Source organism: Lampris incognitus, chromosome 15, assembly GCF_029633865.1.
Source record: "Lampris incognitus isolate fLamInc1 chromosome 15, fLamInc1.hap2, whole genome shotgun sequence".
Classification (NCBI taxonomy): domain Eukaryota; kingdom Metazoa; phylum Chordata; class Actinopteri; order Lampriformes; family Lampridae; genus Lampris; species Lampris incognitus.
In genome coordinates this window covers 44,462,716-44,481,436 of record NC_079225.1, presented here as the reverse complement: position 1 = coordinate 44,481,436, position 18,721 = coordinate 44,462,716, and the positions used below count along the sequence as shown (strand labels likewise).

The 18,721-nt window shown below is 46.4% G+C and overlaps 1 protein-coding gene across 2 annotated transcripts in view; it reads right to left on the bottom strand.

Moving 5' to 3' along the window:
* taf1b (TATA box binding protein (Tbp)-associated factor, RNA polymerase I, B) overlaps nt 1-18,721 on the bottom strand; it is a 42,462-nt gene that overhangs the window by 4,272 nt on the left and 19,469 nt on the right. For both annotated transcript variants that reach the window (XM_056294598.1, XM_056294597.1), the window contains exons 6-12: nt 17,861-17,972; nt 16,276-16,447; nt 12,956-13,055; nt 8,828-8,975; nt 6,673-6,847; nt 6,523-6,566; nt 1,262-1,352 (exon numbers count right to left, since the gene is read on the bottom strand). In XM_056294598.1, coding sequence (XP_056150573.1) covers nt 1,262-1,352; nt 6,523-6,566; nt 6,673-6,847; nt 8,828-8,975; nt 12,956-13,055; nt 16,276-16,447; nt 17,861-17,972 — 842 coding nt within the window. The remainder of the gene's footprint in view (nt 1-1,261; nt 1,353-6,522; nt 6,567-6,672; nt 6,848-8,827; nt 8,976-12,955; nt 13,056-16,275; nt 16,448-17,860; nt 17,973-18,721) is intronic.

The window sequence follows — 18,721 nt, the reverse complement described above, 5'->3', positions numbered from 1 at the left end:
GAGAAAAAGGGGGGAACCCCCCCCCCCAAAATAAATATATAGATATATAGATAGATCTAAAGTCAGACTTTACAAAGTACTTCTTTTTTTGGGGGGGGGATTTCCCCCCTTTTTCTTCCCAATTGTACTCGGCCAATTACCCCACTCTTCCGAGCCGTCCGGGTCGCTGCCCCCCCCCTCCCTCCTCTGCTGATCCGGGGAGGGCTGCAGACTACCACATGCCTCCTCCCATACATGTGGAGTCACCAGCCACTTCTTTTCACCTGACAGTGAGGAGTTTCACCGGGGGGACGTAGCGCGTGGGAGGATCACGCTATTCCCCCCAGTACCCCCTTCCCCTGAACAGGCGCCCCGACCGACCAGAGGAGGCGCTAGTGCAGCGACCAGGGCACATACTTCCAGCTTCCCACCCGCAGACACGGCCAATTGTGTCTGTAGGGACGCCCGACCAAGCTGGGGGTAACACCGGGATTCGAACCGGCGATCCCCGTGTTGGTAGGCAATGGAATAGACCGCTACGCCACCCGCATGCCCCACAAAGTACTTCATAAAAACACTAACAAAGGATGGTCAGCGTAATAGGAAATATTCAAACTAGCAAAGTTAACATACAAGTTCAAGATGGATTCTAATGAATGACGTATCAATGACGTGTTAATTCCAGGTGGAAGACGAAGGACAGACGTCAGAACAGCGTGTCTGTAGCAGTCGAAGGAAACGGAGCTGGTTTTGAATCAGGCAGCCTGAATTATTCAGACAAAACAATCCACAAACCAGCACCACATTAAGGGACTTTAGACTGAACCTTAATGAAGCTTTAGCCCGGGATGGTTTTAGACAGTGTGTAGGAACCCAGTCCCCCCAAAAAAGGTGAGTCAGTCCAAAAAAGTGGACAGTCCAACCACAGGTTACAGACGGATGTCCGGGCGACCCAGTTGAGTTGTGATGTAGCGGGAATGTAAAACTAAATAAATAAATAAATGGCGACAGAGGTGAATGGCGGCCGTGAGTCACATGATGCAGAAGGATCCACATCGCAAAAGCCACAGTCCTTTACAGTCTATGCTGCTGTATGGACTGAGTAGCGCCATTATACTAGTCTCCAAAGCTGCGACTGGATCGTCTTCTCTTTGGACAAGTCCGCCTGTTTGAAGCTGCTGAGACTGAGAAGTCAGCCGAACTGATTCTCAGGGAAACTCGGCACGATGGAGATGTGAGACGCCTCGGTGGTTTAATTAGGACGGTTAACTTCCTGTCTTACCTGGCCCTTTCTTCCTGCTGTCTCTGTTTGGCTCTGGTCAGAGCGTTCTGCACCAGCCGGTACCACCTCCTGATGCTGAAAACCTTCACCTCTGTTCCCATGGAAAATATACAAGAAGAGGATGGGGTCAGATTTCATACGGGTTTCATACACGGTCCGGGTTCGGGTATACCACTGACGGTGTGAACAAACAATTCTCTCCTCACTAAGTAATCCAGTTAATCCATCATCTACCTAAAAAGGCAAACAGAACCGGCAGGTCCAGTAGCCTGAACGTGGTTCCACCTCAGTACTAACAGAACCAATCTTTTCTAAAAACTGGATTTTAATTCATCTGTATGAGGATTCAGCTTTGACTTGAGCATTTCCCCTCGTGGGCCGTGACTGCAGATGTAGGACAGAAGGAACGGATGGTTTGGACCACACGGCCTCCAAGTTGTTCAGAGCAGAGCTTCATTACAGTTCAACCCTCAGAGACATGCTGAAAACGTTTAGAAGACGAACCACACCGAGAAAGTCTGCCTAAACAATAAGTCCTAATCTGAACCCTTACAGGAAGGGTTTGTATGTTTTTATGTCCACCTCTATTTCATCCTCAGTGTTCATGTGGTCCATAGCTAAGTTTCATTTTTAAAGTCATGCATCCTTTTCTTCATACTGGACACAGCTTCAGCTTGTCACTTCGATGTAATTAATGGAGGACAAATTCAGTCCTCCAGCGTAAAAAAAATACTCCACTGTTCAGACAAAGCTAACATGAAGCTACAGCAGTCTGTCATGCTAACATGATGCCACAGCAGTCTGTCATGCTAACATGATGCCACAGCAGTCTGTCATGCTAACATGATGCCACAGCAGTCTGTCATGCTAACATGATGCCACAGCAGTCTGTCATGCTAACATGAAGCCACAGCAGTCTGTCACGCTAACATGATGCCACAGCAGTCTTATCATGCTAACATGATGCCACAGCAGTCTGTCACGCTAACATGATGCCACAACAGTCTGTCATGCTAACATGAAGCCACAGCAGTCTGTCATGCTAACATGATGCCACAGCAGTCTGTCATGCTAACATGATGCCACAGTAGTCTGTCATGCTAACATGATGCCACAGCAGTCTGTCATGTTAACATGATGCCAGAGCAGTCTGTCATGCTAACATGAAGCCACAGCAGTCTTATCATGCTAACATGAAGCCACAGCAGTCTGTCATGCTAACATGAAGCCACAGCAGTCTTATCATGCTAACATGAAGCCACAGCAGTCTGTCATGCTAACATGAAGCCACAGCAGTCTGTCATGCTAACATGATGCTACAGCAGTCTGTCATGCTAACTTGATGCCACAGCAGCCTTATCATGCTAACATGATACCACAGCAGTCTGTCATGTTAACATGATGCCACAGCAGTCTGTCCTGTTAACATGATGCCACAGCAGTCTGTCATGCTAACATGATGACACAGCAGTCTTGTCATGCTAACATGATGCCACAGCAGTCTGTCATGCTAACATGATGCCACAGCAGCCTTGTCATGCTAACATGATGCCACAGCAGTCTGTCATGTTAACATGATGCCACAGTAGTCTGTCATGTTAACATGATGCCACAGCAGTCTGTCATGTTAACATGATGCCACAGCAGTCTGTCCTGTTAACATGATGCCACAGCAGTCTGTCATGTTAACATGATGCCACAGCAGTCTGTCATGCTAACATGATGACACAGCAGTCTTGTCATGCTAACATGATGCCACAGCAGTCTGTCATGCTAACATGATGCCACAGCAGTCTTGTCATGCTAACATGATGCCACAGCAGTCTGTCATGCTAACATGATGCCACAGCAGTCTGTCATACTGAATTCCAGTGGCCATTAAAAAATAACATTGATTTTTATTGATAAATTCTCTCTAGTGTTTGCTTTGCAATGTCGTGGTGCAGCACCTCCTGCTGGTAATCTGTTGTAGGCAATGCTGTAGGAAGTAACTCGGTTGGAAACAAAAAAAAAAAAAGAATGTATATTTTCAATGACCACTGAACCTGAAATGAAACGAAACCTACCTTATAAATAAATAAATAAACTGTATTGACTATGGACTACTGGAATACTGAGGATAAAACAGAGGTGGACTTCTAAACATACAAACTATTCCTTTAAAACCAGGAAATGGTGGACGGTGTATAAAAAAAGACTTCAGCCTTTTTTGCACATGTCCTCCGCGTTCGACTGCGAGGGATTTGTGCTTCCTAACTTTTATGTTGACTGTCATTAGAAGACGGCTGTGATGGAATGATGACGGACCGACCGGACAGGATTCCACAGTCGGGCTCATTTCCCTGTTTACTGGGCGTCACAGACTCTCTACAGCATGCTGTTCTTTAATCGGAAGTAGTTATCTATAATCAGGGTTCATCATCTTAAATCAGGGTATAATTATCATCTGAAATACAAACATTAGTCTACACTGTGGTGTTGCGGTCGACACCGCCTACATGGAAGAGCTGCTGGCCCGAGATCAAATCCAGACTAAAGTTAAACCGCGTTCAGTCAGGCATGAAAATGAAAACAAAGAAATCCATAAAAATATTTAACAATTACAAGTTAAATAGCACAATGACCATGTTTGTGGAATCGCCCTACGACAGATGACACCAGTCTTACCCCTGCTACCATCTGTTTTAGGAGTCTTCACTGAAATTTGCCCCCATAAACCTACAGAAGACACGAGCAATACGTCTACTGACGACTCAGCCGAGTTGCCTGGATTCAGTAACAGAAGTGCTTCAAGTCTCTGACTCTGTGTCCTTGTTAGTCCTTCTCTCTTACGCAAAAGTCATAACAGTAAAGTACATTTATTTTCCAGCGTCCGGGTAGAATAGTGGTCTATTCTGTTGCCTACAAACACAGGGACCTCCGGTTCGAATCCCCGTGTTACCACCGGCTTGGTCGGGCGTCCCTACAGGAACAACTGACCGTGTCTGCGGGTGGGAAGCCGGATGTGGGTATGTGTCCTGGTCGCTGCACTAGCGCCACCTCTGGTCAGTCAGGGCGCCTCTTCGGGGGGGGAGGGGGAACTGGGGGGAATAGCGTGATCCTCCCACGTGCTACGTCCCCCTGGTGAAACTCCTCACTGTCAGGTGAAAAGAAGCGGCTGGCGACTCCACATGTATGGAAGGAGACATGTGGTAGTCTGCAGCCCTCCCCGGATCGGCAGAGGGGGTGGAGCAGCAACTGGGACGGCTTGGAAGAGTGGGGTAATCAGCCAAGTACAATTCGGGGAAAAAAAGGGGGTAAATAATTTTTAAAAAAAAGTACATTTATTTCCTGAAGGAAACGTGTGTTGTGGCTCAAAGCGTCATTAAAGTAGTTCCAGTGGGTTAAACGGGTTTTAGGGGCTGAACTGGGATGTCTTCAGTCCTCTCCAACCATTCTGCCATTCCCGTCTATGGTGCAATTTTTTTTTGCAAAAATATTAATTATATTAACTACTAACACATCCCAGTCTGAGGCCATGGTCCTCTACCGGAAAATGGTGGATTGCTCCCTCCGGGTCGGGGATGAGTTGTTGCCTCAAGTGAAGGAGTTCAAGTATCTCGGGGTCTTGTTCACCAGTGAGGGTAGGATAGGGCGGGAGATTAACAGGCGGATTGGTGCAGCATCAGCAGTAATGTGGACGTTGTACCGGACCGTCGTGGTGAAGAGGGAGCTGAGCCGGGAGGCAAAGCTCTCAATTTACCAGTCAGTCTCCGTTCCAACCCTCACCTATGGTCATGAGCTTTGGGTAGTGACCGAAAGGGTGAGATCGTGGATACAAGCGGCTGAAATGAGTTTCCTCCGTAGGGTGTCTGGGCTCAGCCTTAGAGATAGGGTGAGGAGCTCAGACATCCGGAGGGAGCTGGGAGTAGAGCCGCTGCTCCTTCTCGTCGAAAGGAGCCAGTTGAGGTGGTTCGGGCATCTGATTAGAATGCCTCCTGGGCGCCTTCTTTTGGAGCTTTACCAGGCACGGCCAGTGGCGCCCCCAGAAATGTTTCATAGGGGTGGCCAAATGGGGCCACTGAAAATCTTGGGGTGGCACACCAAAACCAAAAGCCAACACTGAATTTCAGGAATTCTAATACGCTGTTGTAGTGTACTGTATAGGCTAGTTGAAAACTGTCAATATGAGAGTTAAGGAATCGCATACTGAAATACTTTGGTTTCTTATTTTTTCTGCATATGCGACTCGTGGCTGGGGGGGCCAACGGAGGGGCCAGGGATAGTATCAGGGTGGCCGTGGCCACCCCTTGGGGGCGTCACTGGACACGGCCAACTGGGAGGAGACCCTGGGGTAGACCCAGAACTTGCTGGAGGGACTACATGTCCAGTCTGGCCTGAGAACGCCTTGGGATCCCCCAGGAGGAGCTGGAGGGCGTTGCTGGGGAGAGGGTCGTCTGGAGTGCCCTACTTAGCTTGCTGCCACCGCAATCCGAACCCGGAGAAGCAGCTGGCGGCTGAAGATGAATGAATGAATGAATTAATATTAACTATCTTGGGGGCGTCTCGGTGGCCCACCTGGTAGAGGGGTACCACATAAGGCTGAGTTCTTACCGCAGCGGCCTGGGTTCGAATCCAGCCCGGACCCTTTGCTGCATGTCACCCCCTCTTTCTTTCATGTCTCTCGCAACTATCGCTATCAAATAAAGGCAGAAAATGCCAAAAAATAATCTAAAAAAAAAAAAAAAAAAAAAACAACTCTCAAAAGGTACACAAAAATGCAACACACCAAAAGCTATTCAATCGTTTCTCTGCCTGAGGTCCCTGTTAAAAGAGACTTGTGGGAATCCATTCATCCATTTCTGATATCTTACTGACAAACAGACAAATGTGGGCAAAAGTAGGACCTCCCTGGCAGGGGTAATAAGAACTGCATCATGTGGGGGAAATGACACCTGTTTGGGTAAGTGTTAACACCCAATAGAACAAGTTATGGAAAGATGTAAATCCCTGTATGATCATTATCATCAATAACGAATCAATGTTATTCTACGTATACTATAATCAGTTCAGTCACTAACTACAGTAAACTGGTTTAATTGGTCAACTCCAAGTAACCAACGGTCGTAAACTGGTTCTACTGGGTGTGGAGAAGCAGGAATGTGAAGCAGTGTGAGAATGAAAATGAGCCGCCATGCACAATGAACCCTCCTGAATGAAGGATAATGAACTAACGTCACGTCATTGTGTTAAAGTGTATGGCCAGCAGAAGGGAACCGTACCTGCGTGTTCCTTGTTCTTGTCTCCTGCATCACTGGACAAATCCCTGAACAAGACAAACCAGACCAATTAACTCTAATTAATGAAATGTGACCATCAGACACTTAATGAACACTGACAGGCCTTTTGTTCAGTGAAGGGAGTGCTGGTACCATTCGGTACGGTCGTCCATTCCGTACAGGGCCTTCATCGTGACGATGATGAGGGCGGCAGCCTTGACATCATAGAGTGGCAGAACGTTTTTGATGCCAGGCTGGAACGTATTGACCTCCACATCGGCAGAACCGGACTGCTCCGATATCCGGCATACCCAGTCATAGAGCTCATCTGGGACAGAAGTATGATCATGATAATTAATAATTTGCCCATTTTCTATTCCCTCTTGTCACAGAACATCTAACTCATTATCTTTGATTACATTTTAAAACGGGTATTCAATCTGATACTGAACCAGAGATGAGAGAAGTTCCACAGCCGTATCATTGCTGGCTTCACAGGAACCACAGAGGAACCTGTGGTAGCACTGGTCATCTCCCAGTAACCAACAGTAGAAGACTGCGGTTGTACTGGTCATCTCCCAGTAACCAACAATAGAAGACTGCAGTTGTACTGGTCAGCTCCCAGTAACCAACAGTAGAAGACTGCGGTTGTACTGGTCAGTTCCCAGTAACCAACAATAGAAGACTTCGGTTGTACTGGTCAGCTCCCAGTAACCAACAGTAGAAGACTGCGGTTGTACTGGTCAGCTCCCAGTAACCAACAGTAGAAGACTGCGGTAGTACTGGTCAGCTCCCAGTAACCAACAGTAGAAGACTGCGGTTGTACTGGTCAGCTCCCAGTAACCAACAGTATAAGACTGCGGTTGTACTGCTCATCTCCCAGTAACCAACAGTACAAGACTGCAGTTGTACTGGTCAGCTCCCAGTAACCAACAGTAGAAGACTGCAGTTGTACTGGTCATCTCCCAGTAACCAACAGTAGAAGACTGCGGTTGTACTGGTCATCTCCCAGTAACCAACAGTAGAAGACTGCGGTTGTACTGGTCAGCTCCCAGTTGGCAGTGTGTAAAATTAAGTGGATCTGAAGCAGGGTGATATTTGTTCTGCCCTGAACGAAGGTTAAAATACGAATTGTTGGCATGAAGCTCATGAGTTAAAATCTCTTCAGGATCGGTTTGTATGTGAGGCTGAAAAACAGCCTGATGTTCAATTAACCACATCTGGTTAATCCCTACACCTGCAAATCTGGTACCCTCTTAAATAAACAAATGTACAGTGGATATAAAAAGTCCACACACCCTTGTTAAAATGGCCGGTTTTTGTGATATAAAAAAAATAAAAGATAATTCAAAACAAAACAAACATAAACAAACTGAACAAAAATAAACAAATAATAAATAAGTAAAAATAACATAAATAAATAAACAAAGATAAGCACTTTGGGTGTCTTGAAAAGTGCTATTTAAATGTAATTATTATTATTATCATCATTAATTCATTTCAGAACTTTTACCACCTTTAATGTGAAACAGCAACCTGTAAAAATAAAGTGAAGGTAAAAAAAAGAAAAAAAAAGAAAATACAAAACTTACAATAACCCGGTTGCGTAAGTGTGCACACCCTAATTGGGGGTGCGGCTGAGTTCAGAATCAACCAATCACATTCAAAGTCATGTGATGTGTTTTTGTTATTACTTTGTTAAATATGTTCATTGTTTAGTTTATTGTTATTATTTGTTTGTGTGTGTGCATGTGTGAAATATATGCAAAAAAACTTTGTTACAAGTAAAAGTCCTGTATTCAACATCGTACTTAAGTAAAAGTACAAAAGCATTAGCATCAAAATATACTTACAGTAGCAAAAGTAAAAGTACTCATTATGCAGAATGGCCCATTTCAGAATCACATATCATATTATTGGACTATAATGTGTTCATCACATGTTGCAGCTGGTAAATGTGGAGCTAATTTCAATTACTTTATATACTGCTGGGTAGCTTAGCCTACAAAAATATATCATTATCAGTTGATTTATAATTGTATGAATAATCTAAATCTGCAAAGTAACTAGTAACTAAAGCTGCCAAATGCAGTGGAGTAAAAAGTACCATATTTCCCTCTGAAACGCAGTGGAGTAAAAGTATAAAGCAGCATAAAATGGAAATACTCAAGTAAAGTACAATTACCTCAAAACTGTACTTAAGTACAGTACTTGAGTAAATGTACTTAGTTACAGTCCACCACTAACTAACAGAACATGTCTGGGAGAAGTGCTGACGTAATCAGTTTTTAAACGGCTCGGCGCTCACCCGGCAGGTTCACCTCCATCAGGTAGCGGAGGGTGAGCAGGTTGGGGTGCAGCAGACAGCAGTGGCTGATGGGAGGGAAAGAGGGCAGATCCAGGTAAGCTGCCTGCTTCAGGGCCAGCTTATGAACCATCTGGTGAGAAGGATAAGACTGGAACAGACAAAACGACATAAAATCCTTTAGAGAACATCAACCAGCCGTGAGTTCAGAGTTCATGATACGTTATATGGCCAAAAGTATTGGGACACCTGGCCATTACACCTACAGGAGCTTTTATGACACCCCATTCTAAATCCACAGGCATTAATATGGAGTTGCCCCCCCCCCCCTTTGCAGCTATAACAGCTTCCACTCTTCCAGGAAGGCTTTCCACAAGATTTTGGAGTGTGTCTGTGGGAATTTTTGCCCATTTATCCAGAAGAGCATTTGTGAGGTCAGGCACTGATGTTGGAGGAGAAAACCTGGCTTGCAATCTCTGTTCTAGTTCATCCCAAAGGTGTTCGATGGGGTTGAGGTCAGGGCTCTGTGCGAGCCAGTCAAGTTCTTCCACACCAAACTCACCCAACCATGTCTTAATGGACCTTGCTTTGTGCACTGGGGTACAGTCGTGCTGGAACAGAAAAGGGCCCTCCGCAAACTGTTCCCACAAAGTTGGAAGCATAGAATTAATTGCCCAAAATGTCTTGGTATGTTAAAGCATTAAGATTTTCTTTCACTGGAACTAAGGGGCCTCGCCCAACCCCTGAAAAACAACCCCATACCATTATCCCTCCTCCACCAAACTGTACAGTTGGCACAATGCAGTCAGGCATGTAACGTTCTCCTGGCATCTGCCAAACCCAGACTCATCCATCAGACTGCCAGACAGAGAAGTGTGATTCGTCACTCCACAGAACACATTTCCACTGCTCCAGAGTCCAGTGGCGGCGTGCTTTACACCGCTCCATCCGACACTTGGCGTTGTGCTTGGTGATGTAAGGCTTGTATGCAGCTGCTCAGCCGTGGAAACCCATTCCATGAAGCTCCTGGCACACAGTTTTTGTGCTGATGTTAATGCCAGAGGAAGTTTGGAGCTCTGCAGTTATTGAGCCAACAGAGCGTTGGCGACTTTTACACACTATGCGCCTCAGCACTCGTTGACCCCGCTGTGTGACTTTACGTGGTCTGCCACCTCGTGGCTGAGTTGCTGTTGTTCCTAAACGCTTCCACTTTTCAATAATACCACAATAATACCACTGACCGTGGAATATCTAGCAGGGAAGAAATTTCACGAACTGACTTATTGCAAAGGTGGCATCCTATGACAGTACCATGCTTGAATTCAATGAGCTCTTCAGAACGACCCATTCTTTCACAAATGTTTGTAAATGCAGACTGCATGGCCAGCTGCTGGATTTATACACCTGTGGCAATGGGTCTGAATGTAACACCTGAATTCAATGATTAAGAGGTGTGTCCCAATACTTTTGTCCATATAGTGTAGTTCAGACAGATCCACAGAAAACCCCATTCAGCATTTCACCTGCATGTGATGTCAGGAAAACCCACAAACACACAACATCTACACAAGGCTGCTAAAGACTGGAAGCTAGAAGCTCTTATTGCACACAATGTGCATGTGACTAAACACTAACTTTACACAACTTTTAATAGCTTTAAGATAATTTATCCCCATTCACCTGAAATGAAAAGACTGGTCGCAGCAGCGGACATCCTTGTTACATGGTTTAACAAAATTTAAAAAAAAAACAACAACACTGAAATGAAAGTGGACATTCTGCTCTTGTCATCTGAAATACAATTTCCATGAATATGAAACAGAAATACACATTTATTGTGACAATCTCAATACTTTTCTCTGGCTGTAGGTGTCAGAGAGGGTTGGTGCTTTGAGAAGTAGCAGAAGAGTTTAAATGCAGACTGCTGGGATAGGCTCCAGCATCCCTGTGAGGCTGAGAGCAGGATAAGCGGTCTGGTTAATGGATGGATGGATGGAAATGTAAATTATTCTGCAGACACACAGGAACAAGTTTCTGTTTCACTCGAGTCAACTTTTTGTCAGTGAGGACAAACCTCCAACAGACCTCCAACATCTTTAATAAACCACTTATCTGTTAGTCTCGCTCTCTCATCATCATCATAATCGGCAGTGGTCACTCAAAGCGAGTATGACAGTCCTCTCCGCTGGGTTGTCTACTTGTGGGTCTTCAGGTGGCTGTAGAGGCCGATCCGTGATCCTCACACTTTGGTGCAGTGTGGAGAGGGGAAAGTGGTGGTGGTTGGTGGTAGTTCAGCCTTTCTCTCTCTCTCTCCTTGTGGTGCTGTCGCTTTTTCTCTGCAGCAGCACAGTGGAGCTCCATGTCATGACATGCAGCTCCTCCCTGCACAGATTTCTTCCAGGAGCGTCTATCCTGTGCAGTGTGTTCCCAGGTGCTCGATGTGATGTTGAAGTTCGTCAGACTGGTCTTGATATTGTCCTTGAAACGTTTCTTTTGCCTGCTGGGAGCTCGCTGACCTTCCTTCAGCTGGGAGTCCAGGATCTGTTCGGGGAGACGTGTGTTGGACATGCTGATGACAACGGCCTGTCCATCGGAGTATGGTGCTGCATTATTGTGGTGGTGATGCTAGTCATGTTGGCTTCTTCTTTTTTTTTTCTCCCAAATGTATCCGGCCAATTACCCCACTCTTCCAAGCCGTCCCAGTCGCTGCTCCGCCCCCTCTGCCGATCTGCCGATCCAGGGAGGACTGAAGACTACCACATGTCTCCTCCGATTCATGTGGAGTCACCAGCCACTTCTTTTCACCTGATCTGCCGATCCGGGGAGGGCTGCAGACTACCACATGTCTCCTCCGATACATGTGGAGTCACCAGCCACTTCTTTTCACCTGACAGTGAGGAGTTTCACCAGGGGGATGTAGCACGTGGGAGGATCATGCTATTCCCCCCCCAGTTCCCAAATTGGGTTCTGTTACAGACACTCAAGCTCTAGTAAGAAAAAACCAAAAACTACCAAGATACAAGATAACAAGAAAACAGAAACAAATAGAAATAAAAGATAAAATAAGAAATGGAAATAAGAACAAAATACATCGACGAGCATGGTGCACATAACACCCTTTCTATACTGCACTACCGCAGCACACGACAAGCATTACAAACAAAACCCGACAGGGTAACTAACACAAGTGGAAGGGCAGTCCAGTGACCATTAACTCCGAGTGTGTGACCCTCTGAGGGAGGAGCTGTACAGTTTGATGGCCACAGGCAGGAATGACCTCCCGTGGCGCTCTGTGGTGCTTTTCGGCAGAGTGAGTCTATTACTAAAAGTACTCTTGTGCCCGACCAGCACGTCATGGAGTGGGTGGGAGACATTGTCCATGATGACACATAATTTCAACAGGAGGCGCTAGTGCAGTGACCAGGACACATACCCACATCCGGCTTCTTCCCACCTGCAGACATGGCCAATTGTGTCTATAGGGACACCTGACCAAGCCAGAGGCAACTCGGGGATTCGAACCAAGGATCCCCGTGTTGGTAGGCAATGGAATAGACCACTACGCCACCCGGATGCCCCTTTCATGTTGGCTTCTTCCACAACTCGGTGCGTCTGTCCTTCCATCTGATCCTCAGGATCTTTCATAAGGATCTTTGGTGGTTTTGTTCCAGGGCTCTCAGGTGCCTGCTGTAGGTGGTCCATGACTCTGCTCCATACAGCAGGGTGGGGAGAACAACAGCTCTGTAGACCAGGAGTTTTATTTGGGCCTTTAGGTCTCGATCTTCAGAGACTCTTTACCTCAGTCTGGAGTAAACGCCACTGGCACAACTCAGGCGATGGTTGACCTCAGAGTTGATGTCACCTTTTAGGAGCGAAAGCGGCCGAGTTAGGGGAAGTGATCAACGTTTTCAATAATGTTGCTGTCCACTTTATGGTGGGCTGGGTAGATGGCTTTTTGGGTGGAGGTTGACACGGGACCTGGGCCTTCTTGATGTTTAATGCTAGACCCAGGACATTCTGTATGCCTCCTGCGGAGTGTGCTGCGATGGTGTTGTTAGTCTTGACGACAGACATAAATACCAAATCTCTCCAAAAGGTCAAAGGTCAAAGGTTAAGGGCCAGGATACTGACCTCCACCCTGAAGACGATGGAGTCTCTACCCTGTGGTCTTATCTCTTTGGGGAAACACTCGTGGGCGTTGACATAGGGGACGTGACCTTCCTTCACCAACCTGCAGAGGAACTCGGGGGGGTCAGAACGGGCCACGTGTCCGGACAAATACACCGAGTACTCGAATACTCGGTACTGTCATTTATACACATGTACATGCAAATGATCTACACTCACCATGGGTATCCAAAGGAGTTGAATCAAGTGCAACTGGACTTGGTATACATCCGTGAAGACGTTTCGCCTCTCATCCAAGAGGCTTCCTCAGTTCGTGCCTCGTGCCGTAACTAGCTTGGTCTAGTCAGAAAGGCACGAACTGAGGAAGCCTCTTGGATGAGAGGCGAAATGTCTTCACAGATGTATACCAAGTCCAGCTGCACTTGATTCAATTCCTTTGGAGAACCATGACCTGGCTGAATGAGAACATTCACAGTCACCATGGGTAAGTCTTACCATTTTATTAAACACTATTAGCCAAGGTTTTTCATTTCATGAATCCAGAACAGACACACACAAACAACACTAGTTTATTAACTAGGAGCTGTGTGGAGACTCGTAGCGGCGGCAGAAAGCAGCGGTAAACGACGAGATGCCGGGTTGCTTTTCGTCATCTAGTGATTTGTCTTTGTGATTTACTCGTACATGGAATCGTAGAACTGGTATGATTTTTTTTTGATAGTTAAGTTTCATATCACACACCTTCCACTGAACAGTCAATCCACTGGTTTGTTCCACATAGTGTGCGAGTTGTGTGACGTGCCGAAATCATGACTATCAATAGCCTCACCAAAATTAATCTAATGTGTAGAAATAATGTTTAATTAGTAAGATCTATTTTAGTATTTGTTGATATTTTAATAATTCAATGTTACATATATATATACACTACCGTTCAAAAGTTTGGGATCACCCAAACAATTTTGTGTTTTCCATGAAAAGTCACACTTATTCACCACCATATGTTGTGAAATGAATAGAAAATAGAGTCAAGACATTGACAAGGTTAGAAATAATGATTTGTATTTGAAATAAGATTTTTTTTACATCAAACTTTGCTTTCGTCAAAGAATCCTCCATTTGCAGCAATTACAGCATTGCAGACCTTTGGCATTCTAGCTGTTAATTTGTTGAGGTAATGTGGAGAAATTGCACCCCACGCTTCCAGAAGCAGCTCCCACAAGTTGGATTGGTTGGATGGGCACTTCTTTGAGCAGATTGAGTTTCTGGAGCATCACATTTGTGGGGTCAATTAAACGCTGAAAATGGCCAGAAAAAGAGAACTTTCATCTGAAACTCGACAGTCTATTCTTGTTCTTAGAAATGAAGGCTATTCCATGCGAGAAATTGCTAAGAAATTGAAGATTTCCTACACCGGTGTGTACTACTCCCTTCAGAGGACAGCACAAACAGGCTGTAACCAGAGTAGAAAAAGAAGTGGGAGGCCGCGTTGCACAACTGAGCAAGAAGATAAGTACATTAGAGTCTCTAGTTTGAGAAACAGACGGCTCACAGGTCCCCAACTGGCATCTTCATTAAATAGTACCTGTTAGAGCCTGTTTGTGCTGTCCTCTGAAGGGAGTAGTACACACCGGTGTAGGAAATCTTCAATTTCTTAGCAATTTCTCGCATGGAATAGCCTTCATTTCTAAGAACAAGAATAGACTGTCGAGTTTCAGATGAAAGTTCTCTTTTTCTGGCCATTTTGAGCGTTTAATTGACCCCACAAATGTGATGCTCCAGAAACTCAATCTGCTCAAAGAAGTGCCCATCCAACCAATCCAACTTGTGGGAGCTGCTTCTGGAAGCGTGGGGTGCAATTTCTCCAGATTACCTCAACAAATTAACAGCTAGAATGCCAAAGGTCTGCAATGCTGTAATTGCTGCAAATGGAGGATTCTTTGACGAAAGCAAAGTTTGATGTAAAAAAAATCTTATTTCAAATACAAATCATTATTTCTAACCTTGTCAATGTCTTGACTCTATTTTCTATTCATTTCACAACATATGGTGGTGAATAAGTGTGACTTTTCATGGAAAACACAAAATTGTTTGGGTGATCCCAAACTTTTGAACGGTAGTGTATATATATATATATATATATATATATATATATATATTATATATATTCGCCAACCCCCTTTTTTCTCCCCAGCTGTACTTGGCCCACTCTTCCGAGCCGTCCCGGTCTCTGCTCCACCCCCTCTGCCGATCCGGGGACGGCTGCAGACTACCACATGCCTCCTCCCATACATGTGGAGTCACCAGCCGCTTCTTTTCACCTGACAGTGAGGAGTTTCACCAGGGGGACGTAGCGGGTGGGAGGATCACACTATTCCCCCCAGTACCCCCTCCCCCCTGAACAGGTGCCCCAACCGACCAGAGGAGGCGCTAATGCAGCGACCAGGACACATACCCACATCCGGCTTCCCACCCGCAGACACGGTCAGTTGTGCCTGCAGTCGAACACGAGTCAGTGCAGCACCGGCAAACGCCATTTTTAAAAACCCGTAGAAAAGGTTGGCCTTTAAAAATGGAACGAATGGACCGACGGTGAGGTCCAGGCTTTATTGAGCCTATATCCAACCGCAGACTCTAAATTTGCATGTCTCTGGGTAGCATAGTGGTCTATTCCGTTGCCTACCAACACGAGGATCGCTGGTTCGAATCCCCGTGTTACCTCCGGCTTGGTCGGGCATCGCTACAGTCACAATTGGCCGTGTCTGCGGTTGGGAAGCTGGATGTGGGTATGTGTCCTGGTCGCTGCACTAGCGCCTCCTCTGGTCGGTCGGGGCACCTGTTCGGGTAAAACTCCTCACTGTCAGGGGAATAGAAGCGGCCGGTGACTCCACATGTATGGGTGGAGGCATGTGGTAGTCTGCAGCCCTCCCCGGATCAGCAGAGGGGGTGGAGCAGAGGGGACGGAACAGCGACCGGGACAGCTTGGAAGAGTGGGGTAATTGGCCAGGTACAATTGAGAACAAAAAGGGGGGAAAAATAAATAAGATAAACCCCCCCCCCAAAAAAAACAAAAAACTATAATTACAGTCAGTGTGTATGGATGTAGTTACTGATTCGAGCACACAGTATTCGCAGAAGTCAGCGTGTGTTTGTATGTGCGGGTGTCCAAGCATCGCTCACATGTTTTTGGTCACAGAGGAAGCAGCTAGCTGCCTTTAACGGTTTTCAGCTGTGTTCAACCTGAAAAATTCGCCTGTTGAATATCCGCCGCTCGAGGGCGAGGGAATCCACCTCTCCGCCTGAGGACGGAGGCTGTTTGTTACCTGAGCAGGTCGGCCAGGGTCAGCGCCTCACGGGTCCACAGCAGGGCCAGCCAACAGAGGGCCAGCGTCCTGGGCATGCTCATCGGGCCCTGGGCCGACTTCTGATGGGCGCTCAGATAGGTGGCCACGTCCTCCGAACCGGAATACACAGAGCAGTCGTCACTGGCAAACCCTGTGAACACACGAGACCCAGACTGGTCAAGAACAAGCCCGCCCAGCAGCACCGGAGCGACCGGGAGTTCACTCCTACCCAAAACGACCATGGGCCCTCAAATGGCCACCGGTTATTAAACTCCATATTCTGTCGAGATAAACACCCAGTTGAGATATGAATGCATTACATATGTTAGTGTTAGGAAACTAACTGACACCAAAATTAACATTTTAACAACTTTAATACTATTTTTCAAACAATTTAAAATGGCCGCTGTCCAACGCCTGTAAATACTGCAATGCGTCGGTGGTAGTCATGGTGCGTCTGTAACGGCGTCTGTAACCAGACACGTTGGCAGTAATCAAAAATCAGGTTTAGACTATTTCTCTGCAGCACAAACAGGCTCTAACAGGTACTATTTAATGAAGATGCCAGTTGGGGACCTGTGAGGCGTCTGTTTCTCAAACTAGAGACTCTAATGTACTTATCTTCTTGCTCAGTTGTGCAACGCGGCCTCCCACTTCTTTTTCTACTCTGGTTAGAGCCTGTTTGTGCTGTCCTCTGAAGGGAGTAGTACACACCGGTGTAGGAAATCTTCAATTTCTTAGCAATTTCTCGCATGGAATAGCCTTCATTTCTAAGAACAAGAATAGACTGTCGAGTTTCAGATAAAGTTCTCTTTTTCTGGCCATTTTGAGCGTTTAATTGACCCCACAAATGTGATGCTCCAGAAACTCAATCTGCTCAAAGAAGTGCCCATCCAACCAATCCAACTTGTGGGAGCTGCTTCTGGAAGCGTGGGGTGCAATTTCTCCAGATTACCTCAACAAATTAACAGCTAGAATGCCAAAGGTCTGCAATGCTGTAATTGCTGCAAATGGAGGATTCTTTGACGAAAGCAAAGTTTGATGTAAAAAAAAATCTTATTTCAAATACAAATCATTATTTCTAACCTTGTCAATGTCTTGACTCTATTTTCTATTCATTTCACAACATATGGTGGTGAATAAGTGTGACTTTTCATGGAAAACACAAAATTGTTTGGGTGATCCCAAACTTTTGAACGGTAGTGTATGTAATTTTAGGGACATTCAGGGAGCAGCAGGTCTGTATCTTTTTTTTCCCCGCAAAGTTATTAAACTTTGAAAATTGTTGTTCTAGTGTTAAAGATCCACTAACCCTCTCACAGTTGTACCAATACCATTACTACTGCACCGCAGTATCTACTGGGAAGAATTGACCAGATACACACACACACATGCACACACACACATGCAAACGTGTGTGTGTGTGTGTGGGTGCATAGGTGCCCTGCTTGAGGACATTTCAGCCTCTCTGGTAGTTTTACAGCCTCACTTACTCATCCGTTACAGAAGACTTTCCGGGGCAGTTTGGGGTTTCAAACCAACAGCCCTTCCTGTTTAAGGCTACCTGAACGAGAGTGCTGCGAGCTGGGCAGCTCGTCGCCCGTCCCACTGTCAGACATGACGGAAGATTCTGGAGCGCTGGACTCAGAGTCCAAGTCCTGAACACACGAAGGAGCCTGGGAAAGGAAACATTAGACAGACACAGAAGGAGAGCGAGTCAGTCATCTTTTAAACCATAAACACACACACACACACATGGGGTGGACACTCTCCGGTGTGTATTCGTGTTCAGGTTTTCTTATCAGCACGGCATGTCTGCCGTCCAAACATGAGCTGCTGGCTTTTGCTTTTTGCTATCTGGAATAAATGTAAAATATGTAAGGGGGGGGGGGGCGGGTAGCATGGCGGTCTATTCCGTTGCCGACCAACACGGGGATCGCTGGTTTGAATCCCGTGTTGCCGCCAGCTGGGTCGGGCGTCCCTACAGACACAATTGGCCATGTGCGCGGGTGGGAAGCCGGATGTGGGTATGCATCCTGGTCGCTGCAGTAGCGCCTCCTCTGGTCAGTCGAGGTGCCTGTTCATGGGGGGAGGGGGAACTGGGGGGGAATAGCGTGATCCTCCCACATGCTACGTCCCCCTGGTGAAACTCCTCACTGTCAGGTGAAAAGAAGCGGCTGGTGACTCCACATGTATGGGAGGAGGCACGTGGTAGTCTGCAGCCCTCCCCGGATCAGCAGAGGGGGTGGGGCAGAGACCGGGACGGCTCGGAGGAGCGAGGTGATTGGAAGAGTGGGTAATTGGCCGCATGCAACTGGGGAGAAAAAGAGGGGGACATCACCCCCCCCCAAAAAAATGCAAGGGATAATACATCCACTTCATCTCAGGTGGGTCTTCGTGCCGGCATCACGCGGGTCTTACTGTT